This window comes from Danio rerio, chromosome 2, assembly GCF_049306965.1.
Source record: "Danio rerio strain Tuebingen ecotype United States chromosome 2, GRCz12tu, whole genome shotgun sequence".
Taxonomy (NCBI): Eukaryota; Metazoa; Chordata; class Actinopteri; order Cypriniformes; family Danionidae; genus Danio; species Danio rerio.
The window spans coordinates 51,420,136-51,433,780 of record NC_133177.1 but is presented as its reverse complement, the minus strand read 5'-3'; the positions used below and the strand labels follow the sequence as shown (position 1 = coordinate 51,433,780).

At 35.8% G+C, this 13,645-nt stretch overlaps 1 protein-coding gene across 8 annotated transcripts in view; it reads left to right on the top strand.

The window, feature by feature from the left end:
* pfkpb (phosphofructokinase, platelet b) overlaps positions 1-13,645 on the top strand; it is a 52,083-nt gene that overhangs the window by 12,750 nt on the left and 25,688 nt on the right. For 6 of the 8 annotated variants that reach the window (XR_012394271.1, XR_012394261.1, XM_073930215.1 and 3 more), the window contains exons 8-13: positions 1,848-1,943; positions 4,456-4,548; positions 4,632-4,757; positions 10,053-10,117; positions 10,484-10,553; positions 13,416-13,562. Coding sequence is in view for 6 of the 8 variants with exons in the window: in XM_073930215.1 (XP_073786316.1) it covers positions 1,848-1,943; positions 4,456-4,548; positions 4,632-4,757; positions 10,053-10,117; positions 10,484-10,553; positions 13,416-13,562 (597 nt within the window). In the remaining 2 variants the exon portion in view is untranslated. Of the gene's footprint in view, positions 1-1,605; positions 1,702-1,847; positions 1,944-4,455; positions 4,549-4,631; positions 4,758-10,052; positions 10,118-10,483; positions 10,554-13,415; positions 13,563-13,645 lie in introns of all 8 variants that reach the window. The other 2 variants (XM_068218053.2, XM_068218052.2) reach the window with 1 other exon arrangement.

Here is a 13,645-nt window from a genome sequence, read left to right as displayed (position 1 = left end):
AAAGCCCTGATGTCAATCCTATAGAAAATTTGTCGGCAGAGTTGAAAAAGCTTGAGCGAGCAAGACAGCCAACAAATCTGACTCAGTTACACCAATTCTGTCAGGAGGAATGGGACAAAATTCCTTCAAACTATTGTGAGAAGCTTGTGGAAGGATACCCAAAACATTTGACCAAAATTAAATAGTGTAAAAGCAAAGTTTAAAAAATTTAATTTGGACTATCTAGAATTTATAACAAATTCTCAAAAATAAAATAAAATATTAAACATTTAGTATGATTTACCATCAGACATTTAAAAAAAATTGTTATGTTCCTTTTTTTTAGAGTGTATGTAAACTGCTGGTTTCAACTGTATGTATATATATATATGTATGTATGTGTATGTATTTATTTATTTATTCATTTATTTATTCATTTATTTACTTTTTCAAATAATTCTCAAGTGACATTTAATATTATTTTATATTTACGAATATTTTTGTCAAGTGAATCATGCTATCTGATATTTAGATTATTTAACAGCTGATGTTTTTGCTTATTGTTAGCATTTTTAGCGGCTTGTAGTGTAGCACGGCACTTTTACTGAAGAATATCTTGTGGTTTGCTAGCTTCAGCTACAGCTGTGCACAGATATATAAGCTGTGCACAGATATATAAAAATATACACATTGACACAACACACCCCTACACAAAAACACACACCTTTTTGGTGGTTTATGAGGACACTTCATTGCTGTATTGTGTGTTATAATTTAAAAAACCACTTATTATATTACCTTCCCTTACTCTACCCCTAAACCCAACTCTCACTGGACACGTGGGAAAATTTACTTTAAGGTATAAACCCTAAACATAGGGCGTCACTGTGGCTCAATGATTAGCACTGTCGCCTCACAGCAAGAAGGTTGCTGGTTTGAGTCCCGGCTGGGGCATTTGCCATTATTTCGCTCTTTGTTGGAGTGGGTTTCCCCCACAGTCCAAAGACATGCGGTATGGGTGAATTGGCTAAGCTAAATGGTCCATAGATTGTGTATGAGTATTTCCCAATACTGGGTTGCAGCTGGAAGGGCATTCGCTGCGTAAAACATATGCTGAAATAGTTGGTGGTTCATTCCGCTGTGGTGATCTCTGAAATAGAGAAAAAGCCAAAGGAAAATGAATGAACCCTATCCATAACAAGTCAGTTGTTTCCAATACCACGTGGCCCTAGTTCAGGGGTGGCCAACCCTGTTCCTGGAGATCCACCTTTCTGCAGATTTCAGTTGCAACCCATATCAAACACACCTGCCTGTAATTATCACGTGGTGTTCAGGTCCTAATTAATTGGTTCAGGTGTGTTTGATATGGGTAGCAACTGAAATCTGCAGGAAGGTGGATCTCCAGGAACAGGGTTGGCCACCTCTGCCCTAGTTTATAAATCTAAGTATGATTTTTAACTGTTTACATTTACAATGGCACAGGGCATGTCTTCATAAACCAGCTCAACACTGTAATACAAAGGTCATACCCAAGTCATTGTAAAAATTTGTCCTCATAAATCCCCAAAATCAACACACAGACATGCACACAGAGCTTGTTTCAGTCCTCCAGTGTTTGTCCTGCAGAGCCGTTTGCGAGGTTCTCGTCTTAATATAATCATAGTGGCTGAAGGAGCCACAGACAGACACGGAAACCCCATCAGCTCACATCAAGTGAAGGACGTGAGTATCTCCTGCTTTTTTCTCATTCGTTTGGATGTGTGTATGGATGTGTGTGTGTGTGTGTGTGTGTGTGTGTGTGTGTGTGTGTGTGTGTGTGTGTGTGTGTGTGTGTGTGTGTGTGCACGCACGCTTTTTCTCCCTTGTAGAATCGTGCTGATAAGAAACGGCTTAATATCATCATAGTAGCTGAAGGTGCGATAGACCAAAACAACAAGCCCATAACCACAGACCATATAAAGGACGTGAGTAATGCACGACTGCGGGACTTTTATGTGCTTTAAATAAGTGACTGAGTTCCTTCTCTTAAACTACACTGTAAAAAATGTGAAGACAAAAAGTCGACAACAAATATTTTTATGTTGCTTTATTTTATTTTAATAAGTTTATTAGGTTTCCACTCAATTGTTTTAAAATTATACAAGGTTTAACTTAATATTTTTAGTCAGTTTGATTGATTTAAGTTGAGATGATTAGAAAATAAAAATCAATTTACTGAACAATTTAAGGCAGCAAGAACCTTTTTTTACAGTGTACTTTTTTACTTTCACTATCCTAGTTTTGTTATATAAGTGGTAACAAATATATATTTTAGATTTGAGTTTTTGTGTAAATAACGTTTGTTGTGTGTTTGCCTGTGGTATTTTCCCCTCATTTATTGCATTATTTGTAATAGTTGTAACTGGTGTGTGATTTACTTTTAGATTTGTCTCTCACATCTTGCATGTCTGTGGTTATGTTTATGTGCTTGCTTTTAGAACAGTCCAGTCCTATTAAAATAGAGCTCTGTTTATGAATGTGAATTCATGGAGGAGTTTATAAGTTGGTTTAATAGTTCAGTCCTTTATTAATGATAAGTCAATGTACACTACTGTTTAAATGTGTGGGTTTAGCTTTTTTACTGAATATTTTATCCAACAAGGATGCATTAAATAGGTCAAAAATTATGGTTACGGTTATTACAGGTAACTAAATGTGTTTAAAAAATGTTTTAGTGCTTAAAATAAAATAAACATGATTTAAAATTAAAATATTTTTACTAAAGGAACAATTTATTTGACCTTAAAACTAATAGAAATGATCTATTTGCTACAATTTGACAAAAACAACAGATATAAAGTGCCTAAGTTTTTCAAATATTCAATTTTTATATATTTTGAAGAATGTTAGACATATATTTGTTCATTCATTTTCTTTTTGGCTTAGTCTCTTTATTAATCAGGGGTTGCCACAGCGGAATAAACTGCCAACTTATCCAGCATATGTATTTACACAGCGGATGCGCTTCCAGCTGCTATTAAACACTGGGAAACACTCATTAACTCTTGCATTCACACACATAGACTGGGGCGAATTTAGCTTATTCAGTTCTCCTGCATCGCATGTCTTTGGACTGTGGGGTAAACCGGAGCACCCCCACGCAAACACGGGGAGAACATGCAAACTCCACACAGGCTCGAACCAGCGACCTTCTTGTTGTGAGGCAATCGTGCTCCTACCCACTGTACCAGCGTCACGCTGTTAGAAGTGTATATAATATTATATTTATATGTTCTGTATATTTTTAATTCATTCAATTTTTTTTTTTTCATCGCCACAGTGGAATGAACCACCAACTATTTTGGCATATGTTTTACCAAAGACTATAGAATACACAAGACTTGTCACTCGGATAAATTTAAATGGGTAAAAGTGTAACAGTCAATATGGCAAACGAAGCCCCGCCTACTAGTACAGGAGCCAATCATTGATTCCAAATCTGTATTGTAATCGTAAGCTTGGCAAACAGTTTTGGAGAATTTGATGTTTCCCCATTCAGACAGAATGCCCGAGCATACTGCCTAAGAGGCGTTTCAAAGATGGCTGCCAAGTGAAATGACTTCCTGCCACAACCCAGTACTAAAAAACAATTTTTAAATTATTATTATTATTATTATTATTGCTATAATTGAAATATTATCTTCTAGACTTTACATTTACAAAGAATTCTAAAAAAAAAAAAAAAGAATCTGTAGTATTACTCATGCACAATACAGATGTCATATTGAATGATTTCTAAAGAGTCATGTTACACTGAATAATGAAGAAAGTATTCTAAATGTTCGCTCTTATAAAAATAAATGACATTTTAAAATATATGACAATAAAATATTTTATTTTAGAAGTATTTTAGTATAAAATTAGGGTGGCAAAGTTGCTCAGTGGTTAGGACTGTTGCCTCATAGCAAGAAGGTCGCTAGTTCAAGTCCCGGCTGTGTCAGTTGGCGTTTCTGTGTGGAGTTTACATGCTCTTCCCATGTTCGTGTGGTTTCTGGTGCTTTGGTTTTCCACACAGTCAAAAGACATGAGCTATAGGTGAATTGAATAAACTAAATTGACCATAGTGTATGAGTGTGTGAATGAGGAAGTGTATGGGTTTCCCAGTACTGGGTTGCGGCAACAAGGGCATTCGCTGCTTAAAACATGCCGGAATAGTTGGCGGTTCCTTCTGCTGTGGCGACCCCTGATAAAAAAAGGGATTAGGCTGAGGGAAAATGAATGAATGAATATAAAATTGTTGAACATTTCACAATATTACAGTAGTTATAATCAAATAAATGCATCCTTGTTGAGCACAACAGACTTCCTTTTTATTTTAAACTTCTGAATAGTAGTGTATTAATTAATAATAATAATATAATTAAAAATAATAATATTTACACATGAATTTCTGTGACTTTTATATTATGTAAAGACTCTGTCGAATCTCTCCCGCAGCTGGTCGTGAGCCGGTTGGGGTTTGACACTCGGGTCACCATTCTGGGCCACGTCCAGAGAGGAGGAACCCCCTCTGCCTTTGACCGGATTCTGGTATAAATCCCAACTGTATCTAAATGATCTGAACTTTTACATTGACCCATGTTTGTTGATTGTGGTGTGCATTTCCTCCACAGGCCAGTCGCATGGGAGTGGAGGCCGTTTTGGCTCTTCTCGAAGCGTCCCCTGGTACTCCAGCATGTGTGGTGTCTCTGTGTGGAAATCAGGCGGTCAGGGTCCCTCTGATGGAGTGCGTTCAGATGGTGAGAAATGAATGCTGTTTGCCTTTAAAAGTGTTCCATTATTATTCGTTTTTGGAGATTACCTATATTGTAGGGCTTAAAGTCCGCATGAACTGGAAGCTTTTTTTCTTCTGTGATGCAGCCACTAGAGAAACAGAATATTAAATGAGAAAACAGTGGGCGTGGCTTGTTTTTTTACTGTGAGCTGATTGGGTGTAGTAAAGTAGGCCTTCCATTCAGAAAGATCGGGAAAAGGGTTTCAGGAGAGTTTTTACAATGTAACAGACACCTCCTGCTCACCATTTCTGTTTGTTGTCAAAATAGAGTTGGAGGGACATGGTTAAGTGTGTTAGCTACGCCCAATAAGATAGAATAGAATTTTACTGAAAACAAACTGGAAGTGGATTTTCAAATTCCAATTATTGATTATAAGGGCAAACTATTTTTTTTCTTTAAGACAAGCTAGGGCTGGGCGGGACAGTATATTGGGTTCTGGGAATATAATGATATGATTCCCCAAATCAATGCGGTATTATCCAATATCATTCACGTGCGCATTCTGCGCGAAACAGACCAATCCAAGGAAACACGTGAGCTCAACTTGCACAAATGTACGCATTCGCAAATGAATGATTCACTCAATGAATCATACAAAAGATTTGTTCAAAATGCCATCTCTGACGCTACATGGAGGAACATTATTTATTTATTTATTTTTTATTTATATATGTTTTATTAGAACGTTCAACAAGAATACAAAAACCTACAGAAATTGTACAAATCCTATATCAACAAAAGTAGACAACGGAACAAAACAAAATAGAGAAACAAAAGATTATACCTGGGGGAATATGAATTACAAAAATCAATTTAAATCTATCCTAAAGCAAGGTCACAGTGATGTTTAAACGGTCACATACAATGCAGTCCACTGGATATTATGAAAAAGAGACAATACTGTAAGATTCACACAGTGTTACTGATTTTAAAGCTTTGACATTGCTAGAGGTAGAGATTGTTATTAAATAATATTTCAGATCTAAAATAAGAAAAAGGGGCTTTACAGGAACATGCAGTGGGCAGGCAGTGCCGGTGTTGTATCGAGATCTGCCTCCCTGGACAAATCTGACTCCCCCTCGCGTGCACGCATGTCACACAGTGCCTGCAGCTGTCACATCGGTTTATGTGAAACCTTTTATGAATCATTTCTTCCGCAATTGACAGTAAGAACGAACATAGAAGCCTTGTCAAATTGACAAGCAGCACCTGAATGTGTTCAAAAGAATTAAAAACACCAAGATGGGAGGAATTTATATCACTATTCTAAAGTGAAACCACCTCATATTCACTGATTATAAGTTTAGTATTTATTACACAACGGTCTCTTCTTTACATTTACGTTATCCCACATTTAGCTCTGCGTTCTGCTCTGTTATAATGACTGTTTACATTTATATGCTTCACCAGCATTTTATCACAGAACTCTGAAACAATTTGGTTACTTCTCATATCTATAGTCTATTCGTTTTCATCTCCTTATTTAATATTTAGTAAAACAAGTTTAGTCAAAACAAAAGAAAAGGTGTTGGAGTTTTTTACACGGAGTGAAAGACTTCTCTTTAGATATCTTCAATATGTGCACTGCTTAATAATTGTGCATAATACATACATGTAAATGTGTAAAAAAAACCTATACAGCTGATTAAATTGTTGTTTATAAATCACACAACTGTGCTACACAGGAGTACTTATAACAACACTGTAAGTGTGACATAAAATACTGCGTTTCAAATTTACATTCAGTGTGGTGCTTTTCTATCCTACAATATTTCTTGTTGTGTTACTATTTAAGTTTGCCCCTTTTTTGCTCTGACAATGTTGCTGTTTTCTTTAGTTCTGTTTACTTTGTTATTTGCACAACAGAACAGTAGTGCATTGTATAGTGTTTTATTTATACAATGCAATTATTTATACAATGCAATGCAATTTATTTATCAAAGATTTTGTTTATAATTTGAAATGTTCTGCAACAGTTTTAAGTAAGAGAAAACCTGTACTGTGTTTTATTTATCAAATATTTTGCACAGCTGTTATTTTTTGTGCAGCTGTTTATTTGTAAACAGGGAGGAAAACCCCTGTGTTTGAATTATAATTTGCTCAAAAAAAATATTAATTTGCTCGTTTAATAATGTTTTAATAAAGGCTTTAACTCTTGAGTAACCATTTATGGAAAAATACCAGATATATATCGTATACTGTCATTCCTCCTAAAAATACCGGGATATGATATTTTGCCCATGTCGTCCAGCCCTATGACATGCACAGATTATATGTTAGTAATCTGAGCTCATATGGTTAGTTATGATTTCATTTGTACTTTAATAGGATAGTTCATCTACAAATCTAACTTCTGTCACCATTTACTCACACTTCACTTGTTCAAAACCTATTTGAGTTTCTTTCTTCAGTTGAACACAAAAGAAGTTATTTTGAAAAATGCTGGTTGATGCTACTCATTGACTTCCATAATCATTTATTTTCTATGGGTACCAGCAACCAGCATTCTGTGAAATAACTTCTTTTAAGAAAGAGATAATAATAAATGTGTATAAACTATGATGGAAACACATTTACTTAATGAATTCCAGCATGTGGCTCAAAAAAGGCATGTGATTTTGTTTGCCACAGTGCTTTCATTGTGTTTTGTTTTTGTCTTTTGAGGCGGAAGTAATTTCTTATATAAGAGTAAAGGGACACAGTTTCTATCACAGTAAACTCCTTTTTTTCCTTTTGATATTTGCTGCCAGTTAATCAGAAAGTGATGATTTTGTTCTCTTTGACTTGCATTGGATGGAAACGCTGCTTTATTAGTAAAGGTTTTATGCAGCATTCAAGTTTTGCAGTCCTATTTGCATATTTAGATGAAAAAATAGACATTGTTACTGTTCAAATCCCTTTGTTAACAAAAGCTGAGAAAACCTTTCGAGCTAAAATTCAGATTTTTTAATTGTTACATCCTTTGAATGTATTAATTATAATTGTTTATTTATTGTGTGTTTCCTGCCTAGAGGGTAGAAGGGGGAGGGGGGTATTGACCTGTTGTTTGATGTGAGATGTTTATTGAGCACAATCCAACTTCAGTCTTTTGAAGAACTTTGTTGTTTACCTTGTGTTGTTGAACTTGCAGGCAGTGCGTCTACTTTCATTGTTATGGTGTTTAAAAGGTAATTGTCTTGTTTCTTTGTTTGATTTAAACTTGATTTACAAAAGGAAGCCGTAAGGAGAGGGTGCCATTTTTATTTTTGTTCTAGATTGTCTCTGTGTATTCTTAGTAAGGGAGTCGAGGAAAGCTTTTGTTGTTTATTTCTTTTCTTTTACCTGGATAGGTTATTTAGTACTCCACCTAAGCTAGTTCCTGATTTGTTTGTTGTTTTGGTTTATGCTTACTGCTTCCCATTTTTAACTATTTATAAGAAAAAAAATTAAGTTTACTCATCTTGTTGTTGTTTCACATTTCTAAGGACTGCAGTAATTCCTCAGTTTTGCTTATTATCTAGCCTTTGTCTAATTTGTTAGTTTTATTTTTGTTGTTGTTCCCCTAAAGTGCAAATTGTAGCTAACTATGTTACTTCCATTCTCAAACCCTAGACGAAAGAGGAAGGAACATAAAAGTAATAGACATATGGGCTGTTTTTCAATATGCGTTCTTCAGCAATCTTGCGTCCTCGTCTTCTCGTCTCATGTCAAATGCCAAAGCTTAGTTCCAAAACTCAAGGCCGCAGGAATGGAGGATGTGTGAAAGTTCCCACATGTATTCTTAATATCGAGGATGCGTGGATGCAGACTTGAGCGAAAAACTTGCTTGAGAAGTCACAGAAGTCATTGTGCCTGAATAAAGGAGGTGGGAAGTGCAGCCTTTTTTACTCGTTTATTATTAAAGTTCAGAGACTTCAGAGATAACTTATTTGTCTCAGGAGTTTCCCTAAAAAAGACGTGAATTTAGACATTCACATCGAAATCTCAATGAAGGCATATACACATTGAGAGTGCTTATTTGCTTAAATTCTTATTAAAATGTGTTTTATTTATATTGTGCAAAGTATATTAGTAAGATTTTGTGCATGTTTGTGCAATATATATATATATTTATATATATATATATATATATATATATATATATATATATATATATATATATATATATATATATATATATATATATATATATATATATATATATATTGAAAAGGGGAAAAACAATAAATTGTTGAATAAATGCTGTAATGTTTAAATAATTTATAAAAAATAATTCCGAGGTGACCTGGCAAGAACTATCTTCACCAGAATGCAAGTCCGTTCTCTGCTTTCTTGGAATTGAGAAACAGCCTGAAGGCTGATTTATACTTCTGCGTCAAGCGCACGCGTATGCTACGGTGCGGCCAGAGAGTGTGTGTGTGTGGTCACGTGATGTGCGTTTCAGCGTTTTGGTGTAGACGGAACCTCTCAAAAAAATGTAACTACACGTTGCAACAATGCGTAGCGCAAGCTCTGTGATTGGTCGGCTTGGTAGCGCTGACAAGTCTGGGCGGGGCAGAGAGCCCGATGAAGCGAAAGTGTTATTGCACAACAACAGAAATTTATACTTCTATATTTGTATATTTATACATGGTTTATACTTCTGCGTCAAGTGATTGTGCATTTATACTTCTGTGCGCTGGTTCTGTTGTTCTGCAATAACACTTCCAAACCACTAGTTGGCAGTGAGGTGTTAATGTTCCTCTGTTTCGGGTTTCTTCGCTGGTGTTTTGTTTTTCCTGTATGCTCCCTTTATGTCAACGCGTAGGCTGCGCCGTAGCATACTCATGCGCTTGACACAGAAGTATACATCAGCCTTAAATGCACAGCTACGCTCGTTGCATGTGCCGTGGGTTCTGACAATCACTTGACGCAGAAGTTTAAACCAGGCTTTTGTTTCTGACACATGCTGTAAGCTGCCGACCAATCAAAACACACTGGGTCATGATCTCACAGAAAGACGGGTTTAGAGAGAGCAGATTTTTGAACAAACCATTTCAGACACTGTGAGAAAAGAGCTGATGAAGCAGTTAATGTTATGATCAAATCAAAATTTGCGGGAACTTTGGATAGATACATCTTTTGGATGTAAACATCTTAAAAATAGCATCATTGAGGCACTGTAAAAGCCAGTCCTGTATCTTTTGTTTACTGTAAAGTTGGTTCAGTCTTATGAGTGTTTGGTAGACAGATTTTACGTCTGCTTTAGAGTTTTCAGCTTGTTTGTTTGTTGTATTGCAGACTCAGGAGGTTCAAAAGGCCATGGATGAAAAGAGATTCGAAGAAGCCGTGAAGCTGCGTGGCAGGTAAACCACAAAATCCTTTTCTTTTTAAGCAGCAGATACATTTATTTATGTATTCTGTTTTTTTTTTACATTTACTATTGTAATTATTATTATTGTCATTATTAAGTGACATATCATTTAACATTAACAAGGGTCGCCACAGCTGAATGAACCACCCATTATTCTGTTATTTATTTGTTTTTACTATTTTTTTATTATCTTGTTCTTGTTACAAAAATTGAAAAGATAATGTAGAAATTCTTTCACTTTGTCTGCCATTACAAGCATGTATAAAACAGTATTATGAATTAACCATTTATTTAATTCATGCTCTTTATCACTAAAGGAAATGTCTGAATGGTCTGTTTTTGTTTCTTCTAATTGTAGAAGTTTCGAAAACAACCTGAACACCTACAAACTCTTGTCTCACCGCAAAATTGACACAGAGCTTCCACATGTAAGTCTGTTGTGATGTTCAAGGCATGTCTGCTCTGATTCAGCTTCTTTCTGTGAAGTGTGTTCTCACAGCTCAGTTGTCACACAACTCATTTATTTTCTTCTTTGGCAATGATGGTGGAGAGCAGGATGGCCATTGTCGTGTATGTATAAGTTTTTTAGAAGTAGAATATGATAATATAGTGCTTATCGCCTGAGTTCCTGAAGCTTCCCATTTTTTGTCCCTAGAGGCATTTTATTTATTTATCCCAAGTTTTAAATACAATATATTTCTGATTGGAGTGTTTTTATTGCTAAATATTTCTTGTCGGCCTAGTCCCTTTATTAATCTGGGGTTCCCACAGCAGAATGAACTGCCAACTTATCTAGCACATGCTTTACGCAGCGGATGCCCTTCCAGCCACAACCCATCACTGGGAAAGATCTGCGCACTCATTCACACTCATACACTACGGACAATTTAGCCTACCCAATTCACCTGTACCGCATGTCTTTGGACTGTGGGAAAAACCGGAGCACCCGGAGGAAACCCACGCGAATGCAGGGAGAACATGCAAACTCCACACAGAAACGCCAACTGACCCAGCCGAGGCTCGAACCAGCGACTTTCTTGCTGTGAGGCGACAGCACCACCTACTGCGCCACTGCGTCGCCCATTGTCAATGTAGTGCAAAGTAACACAATAGTAACAAACAGGGGTGCGTTTCCCAAACAACGACGTAACTCGTGGCTGAATTATCATGGTACAGTGCAGCGTTTAGAAAAAGAATGATGTAGTGACGAGTGTTTCCCAAAACCTGTAGTTTCTCTGTTGCTCTAAACTGGGTGGAGTCACTACTTTAGAGAAAAACCCATAATTTCTTTGTGAAAGAAAATCCAATATTAGGTTGGTAAAAACATACAATCGCTTTCCATATTAACTGAAATATATGTAAATGGCACATAGGGCCTGTGTTTGCTTTACTAATATTATTGGGAAGTTGAACATTACATAGTCTATTTCAAAACATATAACTTACAAAAGCTAACACGTATTCTAATATCATATAAATCATTTAAATAAATAAATAATGAGGCTATTTGTTATAAAATGAAATTTAATATTTATTATTTATTAGAAATAAAAAAAATATGCTTTAATATTAATGATTATGATGATTATGATAATAATAATAATAACTATTAATATTATTATTATTATTATTAAGTAGGATATTGTTTTATTTATTTATAAATATTTTTTTAATTTTCAGAGCGTTCTAACGAGAAGGCCCATGTCATACAGTACAGATACTTAATAAATAACCCACTATAAATGAAAAGAATTAATGTATGCTTTTTGTTTTTACTTTGGAGACGTATCATAAATTCCGCTTTTAAACAATAGGTCACCTATAGCTTTCGCAATGAGGCTGTGTTCAAAATGACATCATTGTTTTCAAAGTGGACTGTAAAGGGAGCGCAACTGTAAACATGAAGATCGCTAAAACTGAACTGTAAAAAAAATTTGAAAGCAAAATACACCTAAGAGTGTAATGCTTTTTTATTTTTAATAATTCCAACTTTGAATGTTAGAATGTTCTAAAGGAATAGGGCATAGGCGGGATAAGTGGGAATAGTGCGCAGCCAGGAACTATGTTTCTAACTACAGCTCTAGAGATGTAGTTGCGGGTGCTCAAGTTTGTGAAGCAGTTTGCGAATGTTCGTTGGAGCGATGGATTTGGGAAACAGCAAATCAACTTACTATGTTTGTGACGACAGAACTTGCGACCTTAGTTGGCTAATGATGGTTTTGGGAAACGCACCTCTGAGCAGCGTCACATGACTCCACACACGGTAAGGAGAGTAATTGACAAAATCGACCTGGAAAAATTAGATCGATTAATGATTTTGAATGTCGATTTCCATTACTTTTCGATTAATCGCCCAGCCCCACTATCTAGTGTATTATTTACTAGCTATCTGAGAGAGTACAACAGGGTATGATTTCACTGCAGCATTAAAAAAAAAAATCAAGAAGTGATAACATTCATAATGTAGTATTGTCCCCGTTCACATGGATCTCCTATAACAGCTACTATAGAAACACTAGACTTTTATTATTTTTACACAGAGATGATAATTATATTGTGTTCGAAACACATAAAGCTTTCAGTTTTTTTTTTTCTGAAAATGCTGTCATGTAAATACCCTTGAGTCCATCTGTGCAGCACTGAAATCACTCAGCAGATCCTTTGCCAGACCTCGCACTGACCCTATAGACTAGAACTTAGTAGCGTAGAGAATAAAAACAGATTAAATCTTGCATATTATTTGTATTTTTATGCAAGTGAAGAAAGCTTAAAGGCATAATTGACTCAAAAATGTAAAATATGCCATTATTTACTCGCCTTCCAGTTGTTTCACACCTTTTCTGTCGTTGAACACAAAGGAAGATGTTTTGAAGAATGTTGGAAAACCTGCAATCATTGACTTCCATAGTAGGAAAAAAATGACTATGTAAGTAAATGGTTACAGGTTTCTACCATTCATCAAAATATCTTCCTTTGTGTATAACAGAAGAAAGAAACAGACACAGGTTTGCGACAATTGAAGGGAGATTAAATAATGACAGAATTTTCACTTTTTTGGGTGAACTATTCCTTTCAATCACTAGCACAAGAGCATAGTCATGCATTACAAGGATTTTCTCGCAACAGCAGTTTAATCCAGGATTTTGCTCAGTTGTTTTTATTTCGCACAAGATTAGATTAACACTGAATTGTACTATAAACATTTGTGGGTAACAGCAGGGCACAGATGCTTTGAGAACAGTAAGACTTATGATATTATAATAGCATCTCTCTTCTCTTCGGTCCTCTAGAGTTCGTTTAATGTGGCCGTGTTGAATGTTGGCGCTCCTGCGGCTGGTATGAATGCTGCCGTGCGCTCAGCTGTCAGAGTCGGCATCACTGAAGGACACACCATGTTTGCTGTGAGCGACGGGTTTGAGGGCTTCTACAAAGGACAGGTAATGCAGTAGTAGGTAATCGCAGAAGCAGACCTTTGGCCTTTTTATTAATGATCTTTCAGCATTCACAGTTAAAGCAAAAT